The sequence below is a fragment of the Brachyistius frenatus genome, unplaced genomic scaffold, assembly GCF_029030835.1.
Source record: "Brachyistius frenatus isolate BFR_SWC_R1_liver_20210118 unplaced genomic scaffold, ASM2903083v1 Contig_181, whole genome shotgun sequence".
NCBI classification, from domain to species: Eukaryota; Metazoa; Chordata; class Actinopteri; family Embiotocidae; genus Brachyistius; species Brachyistius frenatus.
Genome location: NW_027210780.1, coordinates 435,931 through 463,817, shown reverse-complemented (window position 1 = coordinate 463,817; position 27,887 = coordinate 435,931). Strand labels below are relative to the sequence as shown.

The 27,887-nt window shown below is 44.7% G+C and overlaps 4 protein-coding genes across 7 annotated transcripts; all 4 read left to right on the top strand.

Moving 5' to 3' along the window:
- Positions 1-753: 753 nt before the first annotated feature.
- On the top strand, positions 754-6,479 carry LOC138632333 (GTPase IMAP family member 8-like). Its single transcript, XM_069717827.1, has 4 exons — positions 754-818; positions 3,312-4,276; positions 4,830-4,872; positions 5,292-6,479. The coding sequence occupies exons 1-4, from the start codon at positions 797-799 to the stop codon at positions 6,053-6,055; spliced, it is 1,794 nt and encodes a 597-aa protein (XP_069573928.1). The 5' UTR covers positions 754-796; the 3' UTR covers positions 6,056-6,479.
- Positions 6,480-10,018: 3,539 nt separating this feature from the next.
- Positions 10,019-19,414, top strand: galcb (galactosylceramidase b). Of its 2 annotated transcripts, none has more exons than XM_069717829.1 (17): positions 10,019-10,170; positions 10,253-10,321; positions 10,401-10,464; positions 10,760-10,873; positions 11,461-11,600; positions 12,775-12,813; positions 14,240-14,370; positions 15,145-15,300; positions 15,392-15,516; positions 16,318-16,445; positions 16,722-16,811; positions 16,894-16,983; positions 17,059-17,203; positions 17,305-17,485; positions 17,972-18,135; positions 18,257-18,333; positions 18,952-19,414. In XM_069717829.1, exons 1-17 carry the CDS (start codon positions 10,030-10,032, stop codon positions 19,093-19,095), a joined length of 1,998 nt encoding a protein of 665 aa, XP_069573930.1. In that variant the 5' UTR covers positions 10,019-10,029; the 3' UTR covers positions 19,096-19,414. The 2 variants fall into 2 exon arrangements, with proteins under 2 accessions (XP_069573930.1, XP_069573931.1); XM_069717830.1 differs by lacking the exon at positions 14,240-14,370 and adding an exon at positions 13,008-13,135.
- Positions 19,415-19,723: 309 nt separating this feature from the next.
- LOC138632339 (adenylate kinase 7-like) lies at positions 19,724-21,687 on the top strand. 3 transcript variants are annotated; one of them, XM_069717833.1, is made up of 7 exons: positions 19,724-19,833; positions 19,908-20,045; positions 20,123-20,458; positions 20,610-20,667; positions 20,716-20,973; positions 21,056-21,077; positions 21,217-21,687. In XM_069717833.1, exons 1-3 carry the CDS (start codon positions 19,750-19,752, stop codon positions 20,261-20,263), a joined length of 363 nt encoding a protein of 120 aa, XP_069573934.1. In that variant the 5' UTR covers positions 19,724-19,749; the 3' UTR covers positions 20,264-20,458; positions 20,610-20,667; positions 20,716-20,973; positions 21,056-21,077; positions 21,217-21,687. The 3 variants fall into 3 exon arrangements, with proteins under 3 accessions (XP_069573934.1, XP_069573935.1, XP_069573936.1); XM_069717834.1 differs by lacking the exons at positions 20,716-20,973; positions 21,056-21,077; positions 21,217-21,687 and adding an exon at positions 20,459-20,480 and having other exon boundaries at positions 20,123-20,402; positions 20,560-20,679; XM_069717835.1 differs by lacking the exons at positions 20,716-20,973; positions 21,056-21,077; positions 21,217-21,687 and having other exon boundaries at positions 20,123-20,402; positions 20,610-20,685.
- On the top strand, positions 21,673-27,662 carry LOC138632337 (adenylate kinase 7-like; the record flags this gene model as incomplete). Its single annotated transcript, XM_069717832.1, has 15 exons — positions 21,673-21,688; positions 22,090-22,184; positions 22,520-22,630; positions 22,723-22,806; positions 23,053-23,141; positions 23,232-23,322; positions 23,485-23,562; positions 24,065-24,214; positions 24,381-24,507; positions 24,939-25,061; positions 25,130-25,174; positions 25,329-25,526; positions 25,613-25,833; positions 26,071-26,229; positions 26,313-27,662. Coding segments are annotated over 15 exons (1,632 nt in total), but the record flags the coding sequence as incomplete, so codon positions are not given.
- Between the last annotated feature and the right edge of the window lie 225 nt (positions 27,663-27,887).

Below are 27,887 nucleotides of genomic sequence, written 5' to 3'. Positions count from 1 at the left end.
AATCAGAACGCTGCAGTCCACGATTCAGTTGTTCTGTTTATTCTCACATTAATCAAAAAAGTTTACAAAACATTCTCGTTGTAACGTGAGGTCAAAGACTACCGATGCCCCTTCCTCACGTTTCCTCCATGCTTGGTGAAGAAGAACCCAAAACACTCAGTCCCCCTTCTCCCCTATCACAGCTGATGATCAGCTGGCAACCAGCTGATCATCAGCTGACAATCATCTTGTCAATCACGACTAATACGTACTAATTATTCAGCATATGCATTTCATCTTATTTCATACGTCAAAAGAAAGATTTACATTACCTCAGTAAATAAGCAAATTCTAATATAATTTGTTATCAACACAAAATATGTCTCTAACGGGAGCAGATGACATGTTATGGAGAATAACTCCACGTGAGAAGTGCCAGCGGTCCCGTGTACCTCTGAGTCCAAACTTCATTCACCACCTCTGAAAGCTGCCAAACATTCAGCACAAACAAAACACTTCAGGGAACGCATCAGTTTGTGTGATGTGGATGTTGACGTGGTGTTCGAGGCTCCACTCTGATGCACTTCAGCTCCAGCAGCCCGACAGACACAGAGACAGACAAGTTAAACAAGACTGTCTGCATAGTTTCCTCACATGTTCAGGACTTCCTTGTTTCTGTCTTTTCAAACGTCCTTGTTCTGCAACTCCTTGAAGAGAGCGAGAGAGGGAACGCCCATGTGGAGATAAAAAGGTGCAGCAAGTTCCCAGAAGAGAAAATCATACCGACACATGAGCAGGATCCTGTCAGCTTTTCATCATGAGCGGGGTGAAGAATCACAGTAAGAAACCAACCTCTCGGTGTGATCATTCCTTTTCAGTTTGTTAGAAAAAGATCTTCTCCATACTTTTAGATTCATTCATCTTTCAAGTGAACTTCTGTGATAAATCAATAAGTGCGTTCATGCTCAACCTGAAATTTTAGGTTCAGAAGGGTTCAAATGTTTCAAGAAATCCATTTCATTTTCTTTAACAGTGTTCAGCGCTTGCTTAGTAACACGGTGTGAAGGTTTGCAATTTGAAATTCAGACATTGCTTATCCCAGTAATAGGCCACGTCTGGATCTGACCATTTCAGCTGACAGGAAGCTCAATGGAAGTTTGATGGGTTTGGTTGTTTCTGTGTTAAAGGTGCAGCCCGGTCCAGGAGGGTGTTAGTTAGTTTAAACCTGTGCCTACAGATGCAGGTGATTCATCTGAACACAATCTGAGGAAAATGAGCTTTTTCTATCATTTACTCAAAAAAGAATTGAATGAAATCTTTGACCTCTTCAATGCAAAATCCCTTCAGTAAGACGTTTGAGAGTTTGCTCATGTCTCAGATTTACTCTGAAACATTCAAACACTGTTTCGTTCACTGGACCGTTTCATAACCCCCGGTCCTTCTTTTGGAGCCATTCAGTGGTGAAATATTATTTTCAAAGGTCCACTTCTAGTTCAACGTCAGCATTTGGTCAGACGGCCTAAAATTATCATCAAAGATCCTCTGATATGATGCAGAATTCATAGTTGAATCAATAACTGCAAGCTGCTTGGTCCCTGAAGCAGTGAAGGAACCCAAAACCAAAACACGTCCACCTTCACAGTCGCATGAGCTTCTGCTCTTCTCTTGAAAAGTTGACTTCTGCTCCAAACATGTCGACTGTTACTGAGGCCAAACAACTCCATCTTTGATTTGAAATCCAGAGAACATTTCACTCTGATGGTCTTTTTGCACATTAAAAGTTTTGTTTTGTTTTGTTTTGTTTTGTTTTGTTTTGTTTTGTTTTGTTCTGTTCTGTTTTGTTTTGTTTTGTTTTGTTTTGTTTTGTTTTGTTTTGTTTTGTTTTGTTTTGTTTTGTTTTGTTTTGTTTTGTTTTGTTTTGTTTTGTTTTGTTTTGTTTTGTTTTGTTTCATGTTTCCTCCCATGCAGCTCTAATTTATGCAATTTCTTTCTTAATGTGGTTGCCCGCAGATCCTGTTGTGAAAGTTTGGGGTTATTGTCGAATTATATTCTTAAAATATAATTCAAATCATGACATGATGCACTGTGACTGATGGAACATGCATTAAATAAGTCATGTTTGTGTGTGAGGATCTGTCACAGTCTTTGAACTGAGCTGATGTATGTCAGAAAGAAGAAAATGTGTTTTTCTTTGACTTTTTGCGTCAACCAGTCTGTTGGAGGCTGAATTTGCTGAAACAGGTGATCGTACAGTGGAATTATTTATTATTCAAATAGGTTCTTGTGTCATTGTAAAGTGTGATATATGCAGTGTTTTGGACCATTTTTAAGAGGGCAATTTAGTGTTAAACTATTTCAATCATATGTTTTTATTCGTATTGTGAGCTAGTTTAAAAATCCTAAACAGTAACATCACATTAACTGTACATAGTAAAGCTACATTTTGTGCTGTGAAAACATTTTCAGTGAGTGGCTCACTAGTAAAATGAGGCCTTCAGGGGTTCATGTTTGCTGTTTGGTACCTAATGTAGAAGTTGTGATTCTTTTATGGATGTTTTTTTTTTTTTCCATGTAACAATAATAACAGTAACAACAGCAAACAAACAAAACAGCAAGCACAAAGTCACAGTCATACAGAACAAACACTGTCTCTAAGTTTCTTTGTTTTTTCATATCACAAGCAGCAAATTGGCAGCACGTCATAAAAAAACAGGAAGGAGGAGATCAAACACAACAACAACACGTTGATAACAGACGGAAAGAACTCATAACTTTCACCAGCCTCAAAACAAACGAGTGTCACAACCCAAAACTGAAGCTACTAAATGACACGTTTCTCTGGAGGTTTTGCTTATTGTTTTTTTTTCTACGGGTCATAAATGGATTTCTTTCGTTCAGTTGGTGATAAATGGTTGAGGTGTTGGAGCATCAGGACGAGACCAGGGCTCACTTACATTTAATCATATCAACCTAATAGAAATATACGTGCAATTTCTTACCAAAACATCAAACAAATAACATACTGAAGTCAGTTTGACACTAAAATGCAACTTTTCCTAAAAGAGAGATTTCATTGATTTTTAGTTTCAGCTGAGAAACATGATGTTTGTCTTTCTAAACTTGTTGGATAGTTTTAAAAATGCACATTCATCATGGCAAATCAAAGGCTGTTTTATTTATCTCTTTATTTATTTCACCACTTTACCGTTAGTACAAAGAATTAATGAACAGATTAGTGAATCTGTGTCCTCATAAGAGACTCTGCTCTTTGATTTCCACCAGTGGCGGACGACGCAGCACTGTATGATGAAGAGTGTATTTGTGTCCGACAGGGTTCGGAGGAGCCGCAGATCCAAGCGAACGGAGGCTCGTTCTGGTTGGGAAGACCGGAGTGGGTAAGAGCGCAGCAGGAAACACCATCCTGGGGAGGGAGGCCTTCGAGTCGGAGCTGTCGCCCTCCTCCATGACGTCCGAATGCCAGAAAGCAAAGGGGGACGTGGAAGGTCGGAAGGTCGCCGTCATCGACACTCCCGGGCTGTTTGACACCAACTTCACTCAGGAAGAAGTGTTGAACCGGATCAAGATGTGCGTCTCTCTGTCGGCTCCCGGTCCTCACGCCTTCCTGGTGGTCCTCCAGCTGGGCCGGTTCACCCAGGAGGAGAAGGAAACCGTCAGGATGATTCAGACCACGTTTGGCGAAGATGCAGCTAAATACACGATGGTGTTGTTCACACACGGTGACCAGCTGAAGAAGCAGACCATTGAGGGCTTCATCTCAGAGAGCCCGGACCTGAAGGCCATCATTCGAACGTGCTACGACAGATACCACGTCTTCAACAACGAAATCAAAGACCCCAAACAAAACAGCCAGCTCCTGGACAAAATAGACAAGATGACGATGGCCAACGGCAGAAGCTACTACACCAACGCCATGTTTCTGAGAGCAGAGGAGGCCATCGAGAAGGAGAAGGAGCGACTCCTGAAGGAGATGAAGGCTGAGAGGCAGCGAGAGCTGCAGCAGCTGAGAACCAAGTACGTAGGAACGGCCTGCCGCCGGGAGGAGAACCATCTGCACATCAGATACCAGAACGAAGCCAGAGCTCGAGCCGAGAGATCAAATGACTTCACCGCCGCGCCGGCGGTAGCGATCGGAGCCGCCTGCGGCGCCGCCATCGGGGGGGTGTTCGGCATTATAGGAGGTCCAATTGGTTTGGTGGTCGGAGTTGCAGCCGGCGCAGCTGTTGGAGCGACGGTCGGGGCGATAGCAGTTCGAGTTTCAGATGGCTGCCATGTGCAATAAGGATGATATGGATATGGAGTTAGATCATCACCTGTAGTTATCCAGAACAGCACAACCTGCACCTGAAGCCTTCAAATCATTCACTTTCTGTCAGAAACAAGACTTTTATCATCACTTTTCATCGCTAAGTGAAATGATTTGTACCTGCATTAGAGAGAGATAATCAACCTGCTGAATCTATATATTATTAGTAGTATTATTATTATTATTAATAATAATAATAATACTAATTAATAATAATAATACTAATTAAAATCATGTGGGATAGAAGAAACAAATGAACTTGCATTCCTTTTTATTCATTGTTTATCACAGTGTTGCACAAATACACACTCAGCCTATAAGACATCACCATATCCAGTTTTTACATTTATTCTACGATGTATCTACTGTCTCCTTGTCCCGTACTGAATGAGTGATGGTGTTGCTCTGCACACAATAAGTAGGACTGAAAACACTGTTAAACAGACAAACTGGTCCACAGAAGCGATTCCACAGCGCTCCAGTTGAAAAAAGGTTTTGAGCCGTTATGAAATGTTTCTTCTGCCAGCCTCAAGCATCGGACCATAAAAACAGCTTGTTGTTGGTCAAAGGTGGAAATTCATGTCACCAACAGTTCCCCAAAGCTGAAAACCTTTGTACAGATTTCCTTTGATCTTCTGAGCTATAACGATTTATCACATTTTAAACAGCCTCAAATCAATTTTTACAAAAACGAATGTAATACTTTGCTTTTATTGTGAACCTTGTCAACATAAATGCATGTTCTACTTTATATATATTCAAATAAAGATGATTTGTTATGTTCTTATGAAGATCTCAGTCTAATAATTCTGTTTTAATGTTTGCTGCTTGACGTTCTGGAGAGACAGAAACCATCTTTCGCTGCGATGTTGATCAATAAACACAAATGCTTTCAAACCTGCATCGACGTTCAATATTTCATATTCTGCCAGCAGAAAAAGAACATAAAGCTGAAACCAAAGACGTTGCTTTGTTTTGATCTCTGCAGGATCTCGGAGGCAGAAGCCGAGCGATGAACTTCGGATTATTGTGGTGGGGAAGACGGGAGGAGGGAAGAGCGCGGCGGGAAACACCATCCTGGGACGGAGAGCGTTTGAGTCGGAGCTGTCTCCGTCCTCCCGGACGGCTCAGTGCCAGAGAGCCGAGGGAGAGGTCGGAGGTCGAAAGGTCGCCGTCGTCGACACCCCGGGGCTGTTTGACACTAATGTCAATGAAGAAGAGGTGATGAAGAAGATTAAAGCGTGTATTTCTCTGTCTGCCCCCGGGCCACATGTGTTCCTGGTGGTCCTGAAGCTGGGCCGGTTCACGCCGGAGGAGGAGGAGACCCTCAGGATGATTGGCAGGACTTTTGGAGAGGAGGCAGCGAGATACTCGCTGGTGCTGTTCACACACGGAGACAGACTGAAGAAGCAAACCATCGAAAGCTTTATTTCAAAGAATGAAAGACTGAAAGAGATGATTCAGGTGTTCCACAACAGATATCACGTCTTCAACAACGAGGCGGGCGACCGGGAACAGACGGTGCAGCTGCTGGAGAAAATGGACAGACTGACTGTGGACAACGGCGGAGGACACTACACGGCGAGGATGTACAGAAACGCCCAACGGGCCTCAAAGAAAGAGAAACGACGACTTTTAAAGGAGCTGAAGGCGGCAGAGCAGCAGATGAGGAGCGTCCTGGAGGCCGAAGTCCAGAGAGACATGAAGACAACAGGACAGACAGTTAAAAAGGACAGATGTCTCCTGCAGTAGGAAACAGAGGCAGTCTGACTATTGAGAAGCAGGTGAACAGGTGGAGACCCCTGAATGCATCATCTACAGCCGGGATGCGTTTAGCTGGGGGGGGGGGGCTGCAGGGGGCTCTAAAGGTTCTTTTGTTTGTTTTGCATTAAGTTCACAGCATCTACTTTATATTTGATCCCGTTCAGGTGACTTCTTGTAACCAGAATTTACTTATTTGCTTTAATATTTCAGCATCTTTAGTGTTTTTGCGTCGTTTCGATCTTTAAACTGTGGATCACATCCTCAGCCAGTCGGCATGAATACCAACGCCTGGTTCAGAACAACTGTTTTGGTCTCTGTGTTGTTTTGTAATACATCCAGCAGTTTAACATGGTCGTTAAAAGTGCACTTTGGATGTTTGTTTTTTTTAATAAATAAACAAAGTTCCTCTTTACATTTAGTGTTTCTCACAAAGCTGCCTTGTGTGTTATGGCGTCCTTCAGTTTGGTGAATAATACAGCTCTCTTAGATTTTTTTTATTTCGGTGTCATTTGTACCTGCATACAATCCTATTTCCAAAAAAGTCGGGACGTTGTGTAAAATGTAAATAAACACATAATATGAAGATTAGCATTATGTAAACATATTTAATAGACAATAGAACAAAGACAACATTTATATTTAGCTGATCTGATGAAGGTTGTTTAAAGTCCAAACAGTCTCCAACATGAAACCTTCTGTTGGAGCGAAGCTTTGTATTCACCACGTTGTTTCTGTCTCTACAGGTGTGAGGAGGAGGAGGAGGAGGAGGAGGAGGAGGAGGAGGATTCTTGGTAGGGAGATCGGGAGTTAAACCTGGCAGAGAAATGACTGATAGTTTAAATGATGCTGAAGAAGTGATTCAACACCAACTTTGGGTAAATTCACTGAATTGTCTTTTGGGTGATGATGAAAACTTCAACAGTTTCAGGTTGAAGAAGTTAACTGCTCGCTGCTCACTTATTCTTTAATTTAAATGCTACAATTAGGACAAAATATGCTGCTTTCCCATTTTGAGTATTTGACATGCTTAAACTTTAAGAACTTAAATTTGGACCTTAAACATTTTGATTCGGACCACAATATTTAAGATTCTGTTACTTTAACATTTTCTCTGTTTCTCTAAAGAACTGAGCTCCCTTGTTGTTGTTGTTGTTGTTGTTGTCGTCCTAACTGTACTTAGTTTCTACTTTGTTTATGTATTCTTTCAGATGTAATTTTAGTTTCTTTAAATCATGTTTTTAATGTTTGATTGTCTAATGTTTCTTCATGCTGTTCCGTCTCTGCTAGTCAGATTTTATTTGAGTTTCTCTGCTTCTGTAAAGAACTTAAACTCATTTATTTATTTAAGACTACAGAAACTTGTAGATCGGTTTCTGCCTTGTTCATATATCCTAAGATGTAATTTTAGTCTCTGACCCGTCCTGTTTATTATACTAAGCGTAGTATTTAATATGCGTTAAGTGCAAGTTTTCTAAGTAAGAGCTGGTATCCAGGATACCGGCCATCATACTGATGTTCGATCGGAGTATTGATGAGCTGTACTTTAAACTACCCACCTCTGAGTTTAGTTTTGCTGTTGTCAAGTACATCACCCAAATTCAATTAATTAAACAAATGTGTTTATTGAACCTCATTTATTCCAGATTGAGGTAAATGCTCTGCCAGGTTTATTCCAGGGTCGACTCTGGTAGGAGCGACGTGTTCAGATTCAGCGTTTCATGTTGGGAGGCCTCCCAGCAGGAGATGTAATCTCATCCCTGCAGAGCGTTGCGACATCAGGATGTAGTAGTGTTAGCAAAATCAACTTTAGAGGAGATGGTTTGTCCGTTTTCTCACCTGAAGGGATGGTTTTGGGAGACGGGGAGACGGAGACGGAGACGGGGATGGGGTGGGATGGGGTGGGATGGGATGGGATGGGGTGGGATGGGATGGGATGGGATGGGATGGGATGGGATGGTGGTTCTTGGGGAGTAAACTTGGCAGACGACTCGGACAGCTCAAATTATGCTGGAGAAGCGATTTGATACCAACTTTGGGTAAATTGATGTGATTTTCCTTTCTGTGTTGATGACGATGAAAACAGAATTAATAAGTATAAAGTTGACATGATTCAACACTTTGCTACTCGCTTACATGATTTTAATATCGCCATGAATCACCGGACATGTTACAGGTTGAAACTGTTTAACAACTTGCTGCTCATTTATCTGCTGTTGAAATACTACAATTAGTAAAATATGCTGCTCTGGTGATTTAAGTATTTAACACAAAGTCCTGATGTGAATGCTGAAAGTCTAAAATATTGTTTTTTTTGGCTTGTAAAACTAAATTTATTGCTGAATTTATTGATTTGAATGCTGACAGTTGATGTTTTCTAAGGATTAAGAGTAAAACTGAATGTGATTGAATGTCTGATTTAATATTCTGATAAATTCATATTTTAATGCTTTTCTGTGCTTCTGTAAACAACTTTTAGCTAACTTGTTTGTCATAAATATAGTTCCAGCTTCTGTTTTTAATGTTGTATTGTTTCTCTATTCTGTTCCTGCTCCACTGAACCGGTTCGTGTTATTTATATTTAAAAAAAACATTTTCTCACCTTTCCTGTCAATCATGCACTAATTGTTGTTCCTCTGTTATATAGTAAAATACCGTTGTGAAGATCTCACTATGACCTGAGACCTGAGATGTGTTTTGATTTGTTGCCATTTAAACAATTGATTTGAAATGGAATAAATTAATTATTGTCTTAAAAAGAAAAAAAGTTGCCTTTTAATGTCTGCCGTCATCAATACTTTACACAAAAACAATGATCGTTGTTTATATATCAATCCTTGTTGACTCATATTTTTTTTCAGTCTTTGTTTGTATTTTGATGACTTGAAAGAATAGGTTGCCACAAAATCTATCGTTTAGTTCCTCACCTATTCCTGCCTGGTTTTAGTTTAAAAGCCGTTTCTAAAACTGGTGTTTTTTCTCAAATCACATTTAAATCTGTGAGCTGGTCTGTGCCTCGATTCCATATTAATTAATGGGACGATAAAATACCAGTCTGGATTAAAACACTGGCTTTTTTTGTGCTTTTTGTTAAGATTTTATTGCAACTGGGGTGACATACATGCACCATCACAACAGTCATCATTGTGCTGCTGCCACTGCGTACATTTAAGAAAAGCTGACCCTTTACCGCCCTCTAGTGGAGGCTGCTGAGATGAGCACGCTTTAAACAAACGCTTTATTTTCTACAATAGAAACTGATTTGAAAGATACTTTGATCACATGAGATTGTTAGAGCGCCTTTTAATTGAAGACAAACATTTGTCTAACAGCATGTTGCAAACTAGCTCAGTTTAAAACGCTGCAGTCAATCGTGGTCTTGTGTACAAACAACGGCCTCAAACATCCTTCTCAGCCCGTTTCTTTGATTTCTGGAGCTCATGGGTGGTTTTCCACGTCCTTTAATTCCTTATTATTTTGATGCTCCTCATTAGTATGCAACACAGTTAAATGTACCACTATCCACAAAGTCCTCCTTTCTATAGCAAAACGGTGACAGGTCGTTGAAGCTGAAAAATGTAAGATTGACATTTAAACCTGTGAAACTGATGAAATACTGAGGAGGAAAAAAACCTCAGTGAAATACAAAGTTGAAGAACAAATCTGAATGTTGACATTAAAAAGCACTTTGTAATGAAAAAACCATCAAAATAACTGACATTGTACGATTATACGTTTTTAATGATATTTTAGAGTTCAAGGATTTATTATTATTTTTTTATTTTTTAACTATCAATTCTTTTTTCAGTCACAATAAACGTGTTTAAATTCCGATGATTCCTTTTTCAGTTTCAGATTAATGTTTTAAACTTTAAACTGTAATGTGACGGTTGGAGTTGACAGCACGTGACCGCAAAGCAGCGCTTGTCATGTGACACCCCGCGTCCTGTCCTCGCGCTCCCAGGATGGACGGCAGCGTGGCGGCGCTGCTTTTCTCCCTCGTGGTTTTGTTTTCGGACTCCGGCTCCTCTCAGACTTACGTCCTGAGCGATGAAGGAGGACTGGGCCGAGTTTTGGACGGGATTGGAGGTCTGAGCGGCGGAGGGGTGAGTTCAGGCGGTTCGGCTCGACTTCCTGGTACGATGACGCTTGTTGTGAAGTTCAGTTTCCGTCTGCTGCTTTCTGCAGGCCACGTCTCGGCTGCTGGTGAACTACGCCGAGCCCTTCCGCAGCCGGATACTAGACTACCTGTTCAAGGTACGAGTCGGTGCAGCTCGGTGCAGCTTCGGCCTGAACTCGTGGGAACTCACCGGTGTGTGTTTTATTCTGCTTTCAGCCGAACTTCGGAGCCTCTTTGCACATCCTGAAGGTGGAGATCGGAGGAGACGCTCAGACTACAGGCGAGTTGGACTTCTTCCCTGAAAACAGGAATCAGAAAATGCTCCATGCACGGAGACTCCTTGTGATAACAGCTTCATGCACACTAAAACAAGACGAAAGAGAAGATATGCATCACAGAAATAAGAGATGTTCATCATTTCGTGCAGCTCTTAAACTCAGACTGGATGAGTCACTGCTCAGCAGGTGTTTGTGATATTTGTTTTGCATCAGGGCTGAATGGACACCTGGTGAGTTCATGAAAGAACAACATCTCTGGTTTGTTTTTAATGCACACTGCCCTGTTGACTGGATCAGATGGAACCGAGCCGTCCCACATGCACTACGAGAACGACCAGGATTACTTCAGAGGCTACGAGTGGTGGCTGATGAAGGAGGCCAAGAAGAGGAACCCGAACATCACGCTCATCGGTGAGGAAGCTGCGGGAGGTCCGGCCGGTCAACACAGTCACCAAACTCAGATCAGTTGTTGGCGATTACAACAAAAAAACATTTTTCTGGCAAAAACAACAACAGAATTAAGGATCATAAAGTTCAACAGAAGTCCGCTGCAAGTTTTCCATAATTGCACCATAAGATGAAGTTTAATTTTAGAGCACATTTCAACAACAAGGTGATTTAAAAAGTGATTCACATAAAACCACTAACGGCATTAAAACATCAGGTAAAAGAATAAAAACTCAACGCTGCTTAATTTGCATCATTTTCACCTCGTGTGCGTGTGAACATATGACCTCGCTGCAGATGTTAACCACATCTGTTTGGCAGAAAGGTAATAATTCTGTAAGAGGACTTCACTTCTTCTCTCATTGGAAGTTAAAACTCCTGATTAGTGTTTCAACCATTTCAACTTCTGACAAACAAACTAATCTGTGATTTTATTTTGACCGAACATGCAACACGTCCTCATACGTGTGTGTGTGTGTGTGTGTGTGTGTGTGTGTGTGTGTGTGTGTGTGTGTGTGTGTGTGTGTGTGTGTGTGTGTGTGTGTGTGTAGGTCTGCCGTGGGCGTTTCCTGGCTGGGTGGGTCACGGGAAGAACTGGCCCTACGACTTCCCCGACATCACGGCGACCTACGTGGTGAACTGGATCCTGGGAGCCAAACAGTACCACGACCTGGACATCCAGTACGTCGGGGTGCGTACGTCCTCTCAGGAGATACAACTCATCTGCTTAAACCTCCAGTAGTGGAGAGATTACACCAACAAATATATGCAAACAAAACAAAACAAAAAGGTTGCACAATTACAGCTGGCCGAGGTCAACACATGTTTATGTTTTCAGGTGTTATAGAAGTCTAGATTGGAGTTTGCTTTCAAATGAATGGTTAACTAATAGAAACACACAGATGTTGATGATGTCATCAACTCCTGACGTCGATCAATCAAACTGAACAGGACTGATTAGAAATGAAGCTTCTTGTTTGGAACAGAAAAGTCAAACTCTGCAAAACTGTCGGTTGGAAACTTCACGTCCAACAGAGCAGCTTCCTGGTTCAACTCGACCGTTTAAAAACAATATAACGTGTGCGGTTACTTTTGGTTTAACTACAAAAAACTGGCAAAACTCGTTGCCTTGTTTTCAAGCTGTCTGACTGCTGCTGTTTCTTCACCTGAGGACGACCTCATAATGACCAACAACAACAACAGGAGACAAATCTGTAAATACAGCAGAAGTGTGCAAAATCAATGTGTATCTTTATTTAGTGACAGGATTTGAGTTATTTTGGGCCTCATCGTTCACCGGGTACAAAGGTGTCGTTGCTGTCAGACGTGGTTGACCCACATTGTTTGAAGAGGAAACACACTCGGTCCCATCTGAGCTTCTTGAACTGAAGAGCGTTGAGGAATGCTGTCGGTGCTTCGTGACCTTCAGGCTGAACTACAAACACCTGATCTGACGTCAGCGCTGCAGTATTTTACTGTCATTACACAATACTTGTTACTCACGCAGCAGCACAAACATGCAAAAGATTACAAATAGGAAGATCACACTGTTAAAGGTGATTATTGTTGATTATTATTGATCCGTTTCCTCTGCAGAGAAAAGTTCTTTCTCTCTTTCTGCTGCTGTTATAATAGAAAAGTACCGAGGTTGCAGGTTCACCGGGCTTTAAAAGGGAACGAGACACTCTGGTTTAGTTTATTTAAAGTTTCTCCCAGAAGTACAAACTGCTCTAAACCGCGCTCTTCACGTTGAACCCTGAATGCACCTCCACCACGGTGCTTCAAACCTGTAAGTTACCATGAAATTAAAAATGAACCTGAACAAGTTTATTATGGGACTAAAATTCCTCTTTTAATCTGTTTAGATTTGGAACGAGCGAAGCTACGACGTCAAGTACATCAAGGTAAACCCCGAACTTACTCTCGCTGCACCTTTCCGTTGATTTGACTGTTGCATTGTGGGTAGGCTACACTGTGAACTGCAGGAGAAAAACAGCCACTAACATTGAGCCGAGTCCCACGGGGAGATGCAGCGGGACTCCCAGCATGAGGTGATGTCTGAAGGTGGTTCCTCTGAGAGCATGTCTTTGTTGCCAAGGTGCTCCGGGACATGCTGGATAAAGTTGGTCTGAGAGGTGTCGGCGTCATCGCGGCAGACGGCGATTGGAGCGTCGCTCAGTCTCTGATCGTTGACCCGAACCTCAACGACTGTGTTGAGGTGATTGGGTAAGTATGGGCCGCTCAAAGTGCCACGAAATCACACTGAAAAAGTCTCCGTGCGTCGTCGCTCCTTTGACCAGACGACACTGAAGGTGCTGAGAGTTCACCGAAGGACAGTTGGATCGCCGACGACTGATTGATCGATTGATTGACTGATCATGTGACGCGTGTCTGCGTAAAGAAACCGCATGACTTTAGTGACGTCTCCTCTGGAAATCCGCTGCAGAGCTGAATGTTTGTGGCTGTTGTTCTGCTGCGTGGCGACGGTTCAATCAGAAACTTGATGAGCTGTGTGTGAGCGTGCTTTAGTGCAGCAGCAGTAGTGTTGAGCACGAAATAAACGGTTCATTGCTGCCATCATGTAAAAAAAAAAAAAAACACATTTCAAAACGTCTATATAATCTGAGGTGGTTTAAAAGCTGCAGGAATCAACATCTTTATATTAATATTCAATCAAACATGCAGACAGTCATCACCTCGGCTGGAGAAGATATTTATCAGATCAAATCTACACATTCATTTTTTTGCATTTCCATTTTCTCAGTGAAATGATGTGCGTACGTGTTAAAAGGCTGAAGTCACTTGTCATCAATAGTGTAAAACTGAAAATCCAATTATTGTGATATCATCAGGTTTTAAAACGTGAGATAAACCGTCAGAGTTCATAAACACAGCGTCTGTTTCAGCTCTTCGTTCATCGTTCAGCAGCGCTGCTGTTTATGCATTCAAACACCGGGATCAGTTCTGAGTCGTGCTTCCTGCGAGGCTGGTTTTCATCTACGGTCGATTATTAATCAAACCTTGTGAATTAATATCGAGTCAAATCAAAAGATGCATCAGAATCCGGCCTCGGTAATCACCCACATTTTAAGTTCCCCAAAACTCACAAAGTGTTTCCGACTCTTTAAAATCTCAGTTGTGGTTTGGCTGTGATAAACTCTCCGCATGCTGCCGACACATTTCAAATCCGGCGGGCCTTCAGCAGCTGAACGACCACGTCCGTGTTGTTCAGCTGGTTTCATTCCAAACTGAAGTTTTGTTTACACGATGGCAGCAGTTAGCAGCCGGACCGGGCCTGATGCGCTGTGAACCGTCTCCTCTCTGCACCAGCTGCTGCGCTACACGCTGGATAAGAGCGGTCTGGAGGCGGTCGGGATCGTAGCCAGCGACAACCTGTGGGAGCCCATCGCCCTGTCGGTGCTGCTCGACGCCGAGCTGGGCGGGGCCGTGGACGTGATAGGGTAGGAGCTGCAGCTGCAGCCGGCTGCGTGACGGTCTGTCTGCAACTTACAGTACTGAATCTCTAATGACCTCTAATGGCTTCATGACGTCATGTTCACGTTACTAACCGTCGTTACAACGGCTCGTCTGCGTTCGAAGGAGGATTTTCTTCTTTCGTGTGCTTCTCGGCTTTGAGGAAGCAGCAGACGTGTTTTTCTTTTGTTCTGTGTTTTCAGTTCTGCTGTGTGCATGAAGACTTTTGAACACAATACTGGAAAAGGTTTACTGTAAAGTCAAAGTATATTTCTTTGTGTTTCTTGTACAATGTGAAGAAATGTTGAAAGACACCAATTAGCTGAATAAAAGGGACCTGCTAGTTATTTAAAATATGTAAATACTCGTGCAACACAATTCACATCATTACAACTAAACAACGCTTTGAAATGACCTTAATATCAGATGATATATTGAAGTTCTGTGAACTATGAACCTTGATCACAGAGCTTATTATTTTGAGCCCATCTTTTAGACAAAGCTGAGACATGTTATTGTAGATGAAGAGCTGCTAGTGTCTGTTTTTAGGACTCATGTCGGTTCTGTGGTTTGGATTTCATTTGGAAACTAATCGACCTAAAAAGGTATAAAATCAGACATTACAACTTTTCCTTCACCGAACAGCTCGACGAACTGCTTTTGTCGCTGCTGGTCACCTCCTGTAGAAATGAAAACCTACGTAATGATGTCATCGTCTTATCGTACTAACGCCGACCTTGTGTTGCGTGTGCGGCGGACAGCGCTCACTACCCGGGAACCACCACGGTGACGGACGCCCTGAAGACGCACAAGAAGCTGTGGTCCTCGGAGGACTACAGCACCTTCAACGACGAGGTGGGCGGAGGCTGCTGGGCGCGCATCCTCAACCAGAACTACGTCAACGGACACATGACGGCGTGAGCGACACACGTGAAGTCTTTCATCATACATCCATTCAGCGCTTCAAGGCACATTTCTAAAACGCTCCATCGCTGATTCCTCCTCCAGCACCATCTCCTGGAACCTGGTGGCCAGTTACTACGAGGACCTGCCGTTCAGCAGAGACGGGCTGATGACGGCCAACGAGCCCTGGAGCGGCAACTACGTGGTGGAGTCTCCCATCTGGATCACAGGTCAGATCACCTGTTAGCAGGAGACACATTCGTTTAACAAGTTACAACCAGACACATCTTTAAAGAAACAAAGAGGACCGCTATGAAAGAGGCTGAAGAGAACTACGGCGCTCGAGAAGTGTGATGACGTTAAATTAAAGTGTTTCTAAATGTAGAAAAGGACCGAGGGTCAGAGCAGAGCCTCAAATCTAAACAAACAAAGTTCTCCGCTCTTCTACTTGATTCCTACTTACATCAATACCAGGTCTCCACGGCGATACATGTGATTAGTCATACATGTGATCAGTCATACATGTGATCAGTCATACATGTGATCAGTCATACATGATTAGTCATACATGTGATCAGTCATACATGTGATCAGTCATACATGTGCTCAGTTATACATGATTAGTCATACATGTGGTTAGTCATACATGAGCTATGGAACATGTCATCATGTCAACATACAGCGAGCACCAAAGGAAGTGTCTGTCAGAGCTGCAGAGTGAAAGTACACAACTCTGAACTCTTAATGAAACAAGCAACGATGAGGAGACACCTGCTGGTGTCTTTGGGTATTACAGGAGAGCGACACAAACCAACACTGTTGCAACATGTATGTTGAGAAAATGTCCTGCAGAGACGTGAAGCTTTTCATTGTTTTAGGATTGATTCAGAGTCTCTGAAATATGTCATAAATTACTTTCCAGCTTTGAGAAGAATATCTGTGAACCAAGAGCCGTTTGTGTTTCGGAAAATGTTTTAATAAATAATGACTTCTTACCGTTACAATCCCACGTTGTGTTGTTTCCCCTGCAGCTCACACCTCACAGTTCACTCAGCCAGGCTGGACGTACCTGCAGACCGTTGGACATCTGGTGCAAGGTGGGAGTTATGTCGCCCTGACTGACGGCAAAGGAAACCTCACGGTTGTCATAGAAACCATGGCAAGTTCAGCTTTACTTTTTTTTTTTTTCATATTTTTACTTGTTGCCACAAATGTTTGTGACCTCCAGGCTGCAGCTGGCCGTCACCTCACTGTTGCACAAACATCCTTATCTGCTCTTCAGATACACGAGTTCAACTTCCACTTTTTATTGTTGTTTCTACACGTATGACATTAAAAAAACAACAAAGTAAATGTTCCTCAGGGCAGATTTATTACAGAATAAATGTAGACTGAAAATACACCCAGTTAACTGATGGTTTTGTTTCCTTTATAGACTCACGATCATTCAGTCTGCATCAGACCTCCGCTCCCTGCCTTCAATGTCACTTCCCAGAATGCAACGTTCCAGCTGCAGGGATCCTTTGTAAGTTAAGAGGTCTTCATGACTCTGGTAGAAGTTAATGAGCGGCGCTGTCATCTTACACCTATTTTCTTTTCTCTCTCAGGCCTCCATCAAAGAGCTCCAAGTTTGGCGCTCACAGTTTAACTTCAAGACCAACAAGCCGTCCTTCTTTGAGAAGTTAACTCCGCTGAAGGTAAAGAGACCGTTTAAAGAAACGTCCTCCACGATGTTCTTAACGTTAACAGTGTTTTAATGTTTGGACTTTTAGCTGTTAGATGGATCGTTCACCTTGAATCTGGCTGCCGACGAGGTTTACACATTCACCACGGTGACCTCAGGGAGGAAGGGCAGCTTCCCCGACCCGCCTCCCTCCGCTCGCTTCCCCAAAGTCTACAAGGACGACTTCGATGTTCGTAAGTAGAACACACGGAACCATTTTACTCGATTTCACCTTCCAGGTATATTTAAATACGTCTTCGTGTGTTTCCTCCACCTGTGTATCGCCCTCCTGCAGGAAACCCCGAGTTCTCCGAGGCGCCGGACTTCGCCGACCAGACGGGCGTGTTCGAGTACTACGTCAACCTCACGGACGCCGGACCGCACGTCTTCACCTTTCGACAGGTTCTGACCCAGAGACCCGTCACGTGGGCGACGGACGCCGACCAGACCGTCAGCGTCATCGGGGACTATCAGTGGTGGGAGGATGTTTTTAGTCCTGGTTGCCTAGTGACCAACTTAACGGTCCTCTGCGCGGCTTCATCTCCTACCGGGAACGTTTTCTCTTCCCGTTTATTTTACTTCCCGATTCGGTCGTGTTTCCTTCACTTCTCTTCGTCTGTTTTGGCTAAACGTTGTGAAACGGCTTCTTCTTTTGTCCGTCGTGCTCGTTGTTGTTATTAATGCTCGTTATTATTTCATAACCGTTTCACATGCCGTGTCCGAAGCGGGGTGGAAACGCATTTCTTGTCCAAACTGAAAGGCCGCGGGGGTCGACGGTGATGTCGTGATGTGGTCGACATGTGGGTGTTTTATTTTGAAAATTTGACCAGACTTCCTGCCCGGCCGATCTTCTCGGTTCAGCTTCTGTCAAACGAGGACTTGCAGGCTGCGTTTAGTGCCGCAGAAACATTTCGCCTTAAAGTCCAGAACCGTGACGGACGTCTGCGTGCGTGTTGTTGCAGGAGGAACCTGACGGTGACGTGTGACGTCTTCATGGAGGACGTTAAGACCGGCGGCGTGTTCGTAGCGGCCCGGGTGGATAAAGGAGGCCAGTCGGTGCGCGGTGCTAAAGGAGTCTTCTTCTGGGTGTTCGCTGACGGCTCCTACAAAGTGACCAGCGATCTCGGTCCGTATGAGCAGCACCAACAAACACAGGAAATACAGATGTACAACTGTTGTCCAGGAAGAAGCGGGTCGAAGTGCTTGTGTTGCTGCTGTTCCTCTCATCCGTCTTCTTCTGTTCACAGCTGGACAGACGGTCCTCGCGGAGGGAAAGTCCGGCACCCGAGCGTACGTCTGGTTCACGTTATCGCTCTCCGTCACAGTAAGAGCGCACCAAGTCATGTTCGGAGGCGTTTTGACACTAAAACTTGCTTCATTTTTATTCCATCCACGAGCTTTCCCCCCAAACTTTCCTTTGATAACGAGTCTGGAGGACTGAAGAGAACAATTTAAAGTCCAACGAATACTCGATGATTTCAAAATGCTAAATTAGAGAGTTTTTTATTTCCTCCACAATCACTTCGGTTCTTAAATCCTGAACACGGTGATGCAAACCTCACTGAGTACAGTTAGTTATCACCAGCTTTGTTCTGGCTTATTGAGACTGTGGGAAAACCTGAAGTTGCATCACTCCTCTGGTCCGCTGCAGACTTTTTAAATGAGGGAAATCGGAGAGTTTCCATCAGAGCTACTTTTTGATAACTCTTAAATGTTTTATTTATTCTGAATTAAACTGGTAATCTGCCGATTACAAGTTTCTCAAATGTGATGACAGTAAACTGGGTTTTGGACTTCCAGTCAGACGTTTGAGTAGACAGAGAGATATTAGTTTTATTGTGTTTTCGTAACATGTATTCACATAGCTGAGCTCCACCCAAACCAGCTGAGTCCTCTTCGTAGTGACGCTGTACCTAATAAAGTGCTCCCGTCTCCCCGGCAGGGCCAGTCTGCCGCCGGGCTTCTGAACGGACACCCGCTGTGGAGCACCGCCGTGGTCCCGACACCGAAGAGCGGCTGGGCTGCGATAGGGACGCGCTCCTTTCAGCTGGCCCAGTTCGATAACTTCGCCGTGGCGGCGCAGTGACGATGTCACTGACATAATGATTGACACGATGCTGTGAATGTTCTGATTAATGTATTGACTTGATTAATGCCTTTGTTAACACTGTCGATTTGATCTGTTATTTTCTGTAAAGATTTAAAAAGGGATAAATTAAACTTCATGCACCCTTGAACTTTGCTGTTTGACATAATTATAAATGATTTTCTGTTGGATTTTTTTTTATACGGTTTTAACTGCTTTTCGAAGGTTTTAACTCCATGTGTGTTTTAAAGGAACAACATGTGCTTCCCTCAGTGGAGTGGAAATTGTCATAATAAATAAAATGTCTATTTTGACTTAAGTTTGTCACATAAGTGTGTTTCCATCTGCCAGACACCTTCAGGACTTATTCTCACCCTAACACGTTAAAGAAAGCATAAATAAAACACAAATGAAACATAAAACATAAAGCAGCTGAACTGGTTGGGATGAAGTTGATCTCAATAATTGAGGATCTCTCAGTTGAACTCAGGTCAACAAAGGTCGCGTTAAACCTGAGCGATCACGTGTCTGATAAAACCTCCGTTGACGTCGGCAGCATGGATCAGCTGTTCACGGGCGGATATCCGCCAACAGGTACTTCCGCGTCGCGTCTCCATAGCAACGGGACACCAACGGCAAACCGCTGAAAGCAAGATGCAGCCGGAGAAAGTCAAACGTTCACCGAAGCGAGTCTTTGTCAACGACGTGGACTCGTACGCGTCTAAATACATCGCGAAGGTAACTCGGTGAGGTTGTTCTGTTGTAGTTGGGACGAGATCATCTGCCAGCTGACGCCGTCGTCGTGTTTACAGCTCCTGTGTGAATGTACCGACGCTGATGGTGATGACGAAGAGGTGACGTCAGACCACAGCGGAGCAGCTTTCCAGGTTGTCGGGACAGTTGGTGAGGGACGGGCCGCGGACGGGCCGGATGTCCTGGAGGAATACTCGGTGAGTCACCAGACTGGTGAGCGACTTCAGGGTCCATTTAAACCCAGACTTTAAGATGTTTTTCGTTTGTACGTCAGCAACCAGACAGGAAGGAGCTGCTTTCTAAACTGATGGACTGTGATGTTGTGATCTACAACATTACCCAGCATGCCGTGCATGTGGAGGAGGCCCTGTGGGCTGTTTCAGGTGAGTCGGGCCTTGTGGGCTGTTTCAGGTGAGTTGAGGCCTTGTGGGCTGTTTCAGGTGAGTCGGGCCTTGTGGGCTGTTTCAGGTGAGTTGAGGCCTTGTGGGCTGTTTCAGGTGAGTCGGGCCCTGTGGGCTGTTTCAGGTGAGTTGAGGCCTTGTGGGCTGTTTCAGGTGAGTCGGGCCTTGTGGGCTGTTTCAGGTGAGTGAGGCCCTGTGGGCTGTTTCAGGTGAGTCTGTGGGCTGTTTCAGGTGAGTTGAGGCCTTGTGTGGGTGAGTTGAGGCTGTGGGCTTCAGGTGAGTTGAGGCCCTGTGTGGGCTGTTGTTTCAGGTGAGTGAGGCCCTGTGGGCTGTTTCAGGTGAGTCTGTGGGCTGTTTCAGGTGAGTTGAGGCCTTGTGGGCTGTTTCAGGTGAGTTGAGGCCCTGTGGGCTGTTTCAGGTGAGTTGAGGCCCTGTGAGTGAGGCCTTGCCCTGTGGGCTGTTTCAGGTGAGTGAGGCCTTGTGGGCTGTTTCAGGTGAGTGAGGCCTTGTGGGCTGTTTCAGGTGAGTTGAGGCCCTGTGGGCTGTTTCAGGTGAGTTGAGGCCCTGTGGGCTGTTTCAGGTGAGTGAGGCCTTGTGGGCTGTTTCAGGTGAGTTGAGGCCCTGTGGGCTGTTTCAGGTGAGTTGAGGCCCTGTGGGCTGTTTCAGGTGAGTTGAGGCCTTGTGGGCTGTTTCAGGTGAGTTGAGGCCCTGTGGGCTGTTTCAGGTGAGTCCCTGTGGGCTGTTTCAGGTGAGTGAGTGAGTGAGGCCCTGTGGGCTGTTTCAGGTGAGTCGGGGCCTTGTTTCAGGTGAGTCTGTGGGCTGTTTCAGGTGAGTGAGGCCCTGTGGGCTGTTTCAGGTGAGGGGCCTTGTGGGCTGTTTCAGGTGAGTGAGGCCCTGTGGGCTGTTTCAGGTGAGTCGGGCCTTGTGGGCTGTTTCAGGTGAGTTGAGGCCCTGTGGGCTGTTTCAGGTGAGTGAGGCCTTGTGGGCTGTTTCAGGTGAGTTGAGGCCTTGTGGGCTGTTTTAGGTGAGTCTGTGGGCTGTTTCAGGTGAGTGAGGCCCTGTGGGCTGTTTCAGGTGAGTGAGGCCTTGTGGGCTGTTTCAGGTGAGTCTGTGGGCTGTTTCAGGTGAGTTGAGGCCCTGTGGGCTGTTTCAGGTGAGTCTGTGGGCTGTTTCAGGTGAGTGAGGCCTTGTGGGCTGTTTCAGGTGAGTGAGGCCTTGTGGGCTGTTTCAGGTGAGTCTGTGGGCTGTTTCAGGTGAGTTGAGGCCCTGTGGGCTGTTTCAGGTGAGTCTGTGGGCTGTTTCAGGTGAGTTGAGGCCCTGTGGGCTGTTTCAGGTGAGTCTGTGGGCTGTTTCAGGTGAGTGAGGCCTTGTGGGCTGTTTCAGGTGAGTGAGGCCTTGTGGGCTGTTTCAGGTGAGTGAGGCCCTGTGGGCTGTTTCAGGTGAGTGAGGCCTTGTGGGCTGTTTCAGGTGAGTGAGGCCTTGTGGGCTGTTTCAGGTGAGTCTTGTTTTGGACACCAGCCTGTTGTCTGCCTGTTTTCTCAGGTGCTGCTCACAGATGCAGTTTGTCTGGAAGTGTTGATGAGTTGCTGGCAGGGTTTCTTCATTTCGTTTGTGCCCTCGAGCCCATTTTTATGTCCCCAAACTGTCGTGGCCTCGGCATCTAAACCGGCCTCATGTTGTCGTGTTTAATTTGATATTCAGTTACCAGAAACAAACACTTTAACTATTGCTGTCAAATCCCCTTCAACCTCATCTGTATCTGATATTCTGCCATGTTGTTTTTATTCCTTCAATGTCCCGTGTTGCTTCGACGTCTCCTCCTCCTGTCTTTCACTTTTAGCCCTCCACGGTGAGATCGGCCGTTTTTCTCGACCGAAGATGTTCATCCTCGTCTCCACGGTGATGACCTGGGCCTGCAGCAACCCCATTGACCCGGTAACACAGATTATTCTTAATTTGAGGTGACATGGATGTATCTTTAAAATCAGGGCTGGGATTCAAACCAAAGGTTGAACTACGAATACCGACCCGGAAAAGATGGAAGAAACATGTTGTATTTGATATTTGTAATAAATTGACATCACTTTGATTGATTTTTTTTTCTTTGACATCAAAGTTATTGTTGTTCAGTAGAGAACATACAAACTTAAAGTCTTTTTAGTGTCTGTTGTCGGTCATTTTAGTGGATTATTTTTCATTTTTACGATGTGACAGGTCTTCGCTCATCAACAAATCCGTCCAATCAGATTTAAGTTTGTTTTTCGTATCAGGAATCTGTGGAGCTTCCTTTCACCGATGAGATCTTCTGGCGCAGAAAAGCTCATCCCAACTTCCAGCAGCACATCGAGTTGGAGAGGAGGGTCGTCAAACTGGGAAAAACCGTGAGACACGTTGGACGTTGTTCGATTTCTGTGATTCTGTCAGATCTTTGTGATTTAGAGGAATCTCAGTGTTACATGGTGGTTGATTTCAGAACAGAAAGCTCTTCTCCACGTATGTGGTGGCTTCAGGACTGCAGTACGGGATGGAGGAGCAGGTCTTCCACTACGCTTTCAAGGTGAGGTTTGTCGATAAATAAGATCTCTTTTTATCTGAAAGTTTAAACTTAAAGTCTGATCTGGACGTCCACTTTTATTCCAAGTGGACATTTAGACCTCTCGGTGTTGAAAAAGATACAAGACGGTTTCTTGAGTTGTCGAGACGTCCGTCTTTGACTGAAATGACCAAAACAAACAGCACAAATTTACATTTTCCTTCAAGCGTCTGAATAATTAAAATAATCCGTATTTTTGTTTGTTTTCAGAAATCCTGGCTGGGACAAGAGAAGAGAGTACCGGTGTTTGGAGACGGCAAGAACATCGTCCCCATGATTCACGTCAAAGACCTGGCGAGGTTGGACGAGTTTATTCTGCACGACCACTACAGACCTCCGTTGGCTTTTTAATATCGTTTTATGAAGGCTGTGATGTCTTTGTGTTCCAGCGTGGTTCAGAACGTGATCCAACAGCGGCCCAAACCGTTCTACCTGCTGGCTGTGGACTCGTCCAGTAACACCATGCTGGACGTAGTGAAGGTGTGAGGAGCAGATGAACACATCAAAGATGTATCATGTACAAACAAACATTGGAGGGAACCAAGGAGAGTTCGATTGTGTTACACAAACAAAACACTCGTCTTTCATTACATCTGTGACGGTTTATGTTCACAGATGAAGTTTGTGTTGTTTGTCCACCAGACGATCTCCTCAGCTCTCGGACGGGGACACATCCAGAAGACAATCTTTCAGGAGGCTTTCTTCATGCAGGACCTGAGTGTTGGTTTACATCACACACCTCACCGTCGTGCTCACGGCTGTTTGTTTTAGATGCTGCTGATTATTCACGATCCTTCCTGTCGCTACAACTGGAAATGACAACAGATGTTTTTCCGCTCGTACTGATTATTGTTATTATTTTGAGAAATACTCTTTATTTCTTTGAGACACAGATGAGAAGATTGATATCAAACTCGTGTGTGTGTTAAGAACAGCTGAAATGACATGGTTAGCTTAGCTTAGCATAAAGAAATCAGCGAGTTTCTGTCCAAAGATCAAAAATACACTGCAGCTCTAAAGTTTGAATTTACACAAACATAATGGAAACGACTCTGATTTAATCAGTCAATCAGATGTTCACCTTCTTGTCACGCTCAGTAAACAAACATGATCATTATGAATGAACATTGAGGACAGGGAATTTAAGAAATAAAAATAAGATTCTCCAAAATGTTCATGTTTTCCTTTGAGATCTGCTGACTCGTTCTTTTCTACTCAACAGGTGATGGAAATTGATTCCTTGCAGGTCAACCTGCGCATGGAGGCCATTTACATCAGGAAACTGTTCTCGCTCAGCTGGCTGTGTGAGACCGGTCTGGTGGAGAACATGGAGGCGGTGGTGGAGGAGTACCGGCAGACCCGCGGGCTGCTGGTGGGAACCGACGCACACGTCAGAGTCCAAACATACACGAGAGCTGGAAACATGAACGGTTCAGAACTGAGACGAGTCCACGCGTCCGTAGTGCTGCTGATGTCATGATGTTCATCTGATGTCGTGTTCGTTGTTGTGTGTTGTGTGTTGTGTGTGTTGTGTGCAGCCCATCCGTGTGTGTGTTCTGGGTCCTCCTGCAGTGGGGAAGACCACCATGTCCAAAAAGATCTGTGAACACTACCAGCTGCATCACATCTTCCTGAAGGACGCCGACGTGTCGTTTCAGAGCGGAGGTAGTTCTCCTCGGAAAGTTAAATCACTTTCAAACAGATCAGCTTCCTACAAACTGCTCCGTACGCATGTTCACAATGAAGCTCATGTGTTTATTTATTGTTATAAATGAGACAAATTCTGATGAATTTATCAAAACAACTTGTTTACCGCTACAGTAAAGTTCAAATGTTATATTTTAAAATGCACAAAACTATCAGGATCTTTACGAGAACAGACCTTTTATTTTCAACAGGAACACAACAAACAATTCAAAGACCCAGTAAATATAAATAATCCTGGCAAGGAGCTGTGATTAAAAACAACAACTATGATTCTATATGGTGCTACTAGGTGCATTGTGGGAAATATAAGACGCACTTCATCCGTCCCTTGAAGTACCGAAGCACACTGGATGTTCCCGGAAGGTCAAACGAGCTCTTCTGTGTCTCAGGTCCTCCGGACGAACCGCTGGAGGTGTTGAAGAGGAAGATGATGTCCAACCCCTGCAAGAACCAGGGATTTGTTCTGGACGACTTCCCGAGGACGTTCGAACAAGCGGAGGAGCTCTTCTACGGTGAGACGACGGCAGGAAGCTCAGAGAGACGTGTATGAACGGATGAACATCTGTTGTTTCTTCTCCAGCTGAGGAACAGGAAGGAGTCTCACAGACCAGGAAGATGCTGCCAGGTCTGTCGTCATCATGCTGTCATTTCCTCCAGAAACACGTCCGCCAACAAAACTGCATCCAGTTGTTTCTTTTACAACTCCAGCAGCAACACAGGTTGATGGTCGGAGCGATGGATGCGCTGCATCAGTCACGGTTTCCTTGTGCGGCCCACAGAGTTGGTGTTGAGCCTGGACGCGTCCGACAGCTTCCTGATCGACCGAGTCATCAACCTGCCGGAGAGTTTGGTGACGGAGCATCACTACGAGCAGGAGCACTTCCTCAGGAGGCTGGCCCGGTACAGGGAGGGCAACATGGAGGAGGAACCCGTGGTCCACTACTTTATTGAGCAGGACATCTCCCCTGTGTTACTGGGTAACCCGTGAAGCAGGATCACGTCCTGAGAGGAGGTGAAGGAGGGAGGAGTCCGTCTCTAAACCTTTCTGTGTCTCCTCCTCCAGAGATCACCAGCAACGACCAATCCGACTGGTGGCTGCTGATGCAGAAGATCTTCACCGCTGTCGGCCCGACCAGGAACTACGGTGCCAGCATCACGGAGGTGGAGGAGGAGGAGCGGAAGGAGACGGAGGAGAGGATGAAGAGAGAGGCCAAGGAGAGGGCAGAGGAGGAGCAGCAGGAGGAAGAGGAGGCCAGGAGCCGGGCTGCATCCTGGGAGGAGTCGGTAGGTGGAGAAAAGGAGCTTCACAGTCACAGTGTGTGACAGAAGAGACTCCGACCATCACTGGAGGAGAACTCGTCTCTGATTGGACCTTCAGATAAACACGACTTCTTCTTCACGTGTTGTCATAACGCAGCTTTTCACTTCATCAGCAGTGTTTGTAGATGAACGAGTTGTGAGCTGCTCTGAGTGTCTTTAATGTTTGGTGGAGAACCCTGTTTGTGTTACTGTGTGTGTCAGACTCGGCGTTTGGAGGAGGTGAGGCAGCAGGAGGCGGAGCTCCTGGAGGCGGAGTCGGGCCCCAGCAGGAAGTACCTGATGGAGCACGTGATGCCGACGCTGACCCAGGGTCTGATCGAGTGCTGCACAGTTCAACCTGACAACCCCGTGGACTTCCTGGTACTGAACTCTGTATGTCATCACCATCAGGACTTCTCTTGACTTTAATCATGATCATGTGTTTTGGTTTTATTTTGTTCCAGGCGGAGTTTCTGTTTAAGAACAACTTCACTGATAACCAACAGTAGAGGCTTCCTCCTGGACACAAACGCCTGCGATGTACAGAAAATACACAACTGGAAAAAACAACAACAACAACATTTTTTCACTTTTGAGTGCTTTTTGGTATATTAGACTGCAGCCAATCACATGCAGCTGTTCAGTTGGAGGAAACCCTCCTGGAGTCTTTGAGACTTCACTCATTATGTTGCATGTGTCCCTCAGTTCATGCTGGGATTTTGATTGGGTGTGATTTGTTAGCGGACCATTCTCCTGCCCCTGTTGTATTTACTCAGCTCTGTTTGGGCTCCTGTGTGCCGGCCGTTACTTAAAAGCACCTCAAAAAGCGGATGAAAGTGTGCACGAAGCCAAAAGCTAATTAGGAAGTTAATTTGCTTAATGAACTTGGTAAAATGGAAAGTAGACACGCTCGGGTCATAATTGCTTTGATTTGGCTTCAGATATCCAGGAAGGATAAATGTTACAAATGGCAGCTAATTTGTGTCTCTCTCATGTTGCCACTCGCAACTCCAAAGTGAACATAATTGGTTGCGACAGAACACCGAATTATTTCGTTGTACATACTTAATCACCACACGGGGAAATTAGTGGAGTTTATTTGGGAAACATTGTGACAGAAGCTGCTGCAAGACAATCTGACAGCAGCATCTGAGGCCCGGCCAACATGGAGGCCGAATAGACCCGGTCTTACAGTCGTGTCGTGGTCTCATTTGATGTTCTGCCCTGACGTGGATCCGTCAGCTGGTTGGAAGAGAACTTATTACCAGACTGGAATTTACACCGCAAAGAAGTTCTGCAGGAACATACGTGTTATCAAATCAGCAGGAACGTGCTTCACTCTCATCGTTCAGTTACTATCGTAGAGGACAGTTAATATACAACGGACTCCTTTTAGTTCTGCTGCAGGAGCGACCTTCATCTTCTTCTTCATCAATCATATTGAATCTGCTGTGAGTGCTGTTGAGCTTTGACAGCCAGATGCAGCATGTTTGTGTTGGCACACAGTAAGTTATGAAGTAACTTCCGTCAGCCTGAATGGGCTTGTTTTGATCCGTGTGTCCAGCAGGGGGCGCTCAAAGCCCCTTCGAGTCTACTGGATCACAGGATCACTCGTTTTATCTGCATCAGTTGCAGGAAGTAACTCGTACATTGAGTACTTTAACCGTTTCTACCATTCGATGGTATATTTAAAATGTTTACTGCTTCACCTACATTTCAAGATTAAGATTGAGGGAAAAGAAAACTAAAAAAACAAACTTTGTTCCAATAAAGAGACATTTCCCTCAAATCAGTTTTTTTTTTTTTTCCCCTCTATTTTCAACCTCATTGATGACCTCACAACCTCCACAGATGTATTCAGTGACCCTTTGGAGGGGCCTGACCCTTATATTGGAAACCACTGCACAAAACTGTCAGTGAAAAGTGCAGCACAGATGTGTGTGCCACTGAGGAGTCTGGGTAATGTACAGTGTTGTTGGCCTCAGTGTGAATACACACACACACACACACACACACTCAGAGATACACTCAGAGCAGCT

What these genes read in the sequence shown, in the direction of transcription:
- galcb (XM_069717829.1), top strand. Translation starts at nt 10,030, where the DNA reads ATGGACGGCAGCGTGGCGGCGCTGCTTTTCTCCCTCGTGGTTTTGTTT. An exon ending in GTCATCGGGGACTATCAGTG is followed by an intron (nt 17,486 to 17,971) that starts GTGGGAGGATGT and finishes GTGTTGTTGCAG; the next exon opens with GAGGAACCTGACGGTGACGT. An exon ending in CGTTATCGCTCTCCGTCACA is followed by an intron (nt 18,334 to 18,951) that starts GTAAGAGCGCAC and finishes TCTCCCCGGCAG; the next exon opens with GGCCAGTCTGCCGCCGGGCT.
- LOC138632339 (XM_069717833.1), top strand. Translation starts at nt 19,750, where the DNA reads ATGCAGCCGGAGAAAGTCAAACGTTCACCGAAGCGAGTCTTTGTCAAC. An exon ending in CGTCTAAATACATCGCGAAG is followed by an intron (nt 19,834 to 19,907) that starts GTAACTCGGTGA and finishes TCGTGTTTACAG; the next exon opens with CTCCTGTGTGAATGTACCGA. An exon ending in ATGTCCTGGAGGAATACTCG is followed by an intron (nt 20,046 to 20,122) that starts GTGAGTCACCAG and finishes TTTGTACGTCAG; the next exon opens with CAACCAGACAGGAAGGAGCT.
- LOC138632333 (XM_069717827.1), top strand. Translation starts at nt 797, where the DNA reads ATGAGCGGGGTGAAGAATCACA. An exon ending in GAGCGGGGTGAAGAATCACA is followed by an intron (nt 819 to 3,311) that starts GTAAGAAACCAA and finishes TGTGTCCGACAG; the next exon opens with GGTTCGGAGGAGCCGCAGAT. An exon ending in CAGCTTGTTGTTGGTCAAAG is followed by an intron (nt 4,873 to 5,291) that starts GTGGAAATTCAT and finishes TGATCTCTGCAG; the next exon opens with GATCTCGGAGGCAGAAGCCG.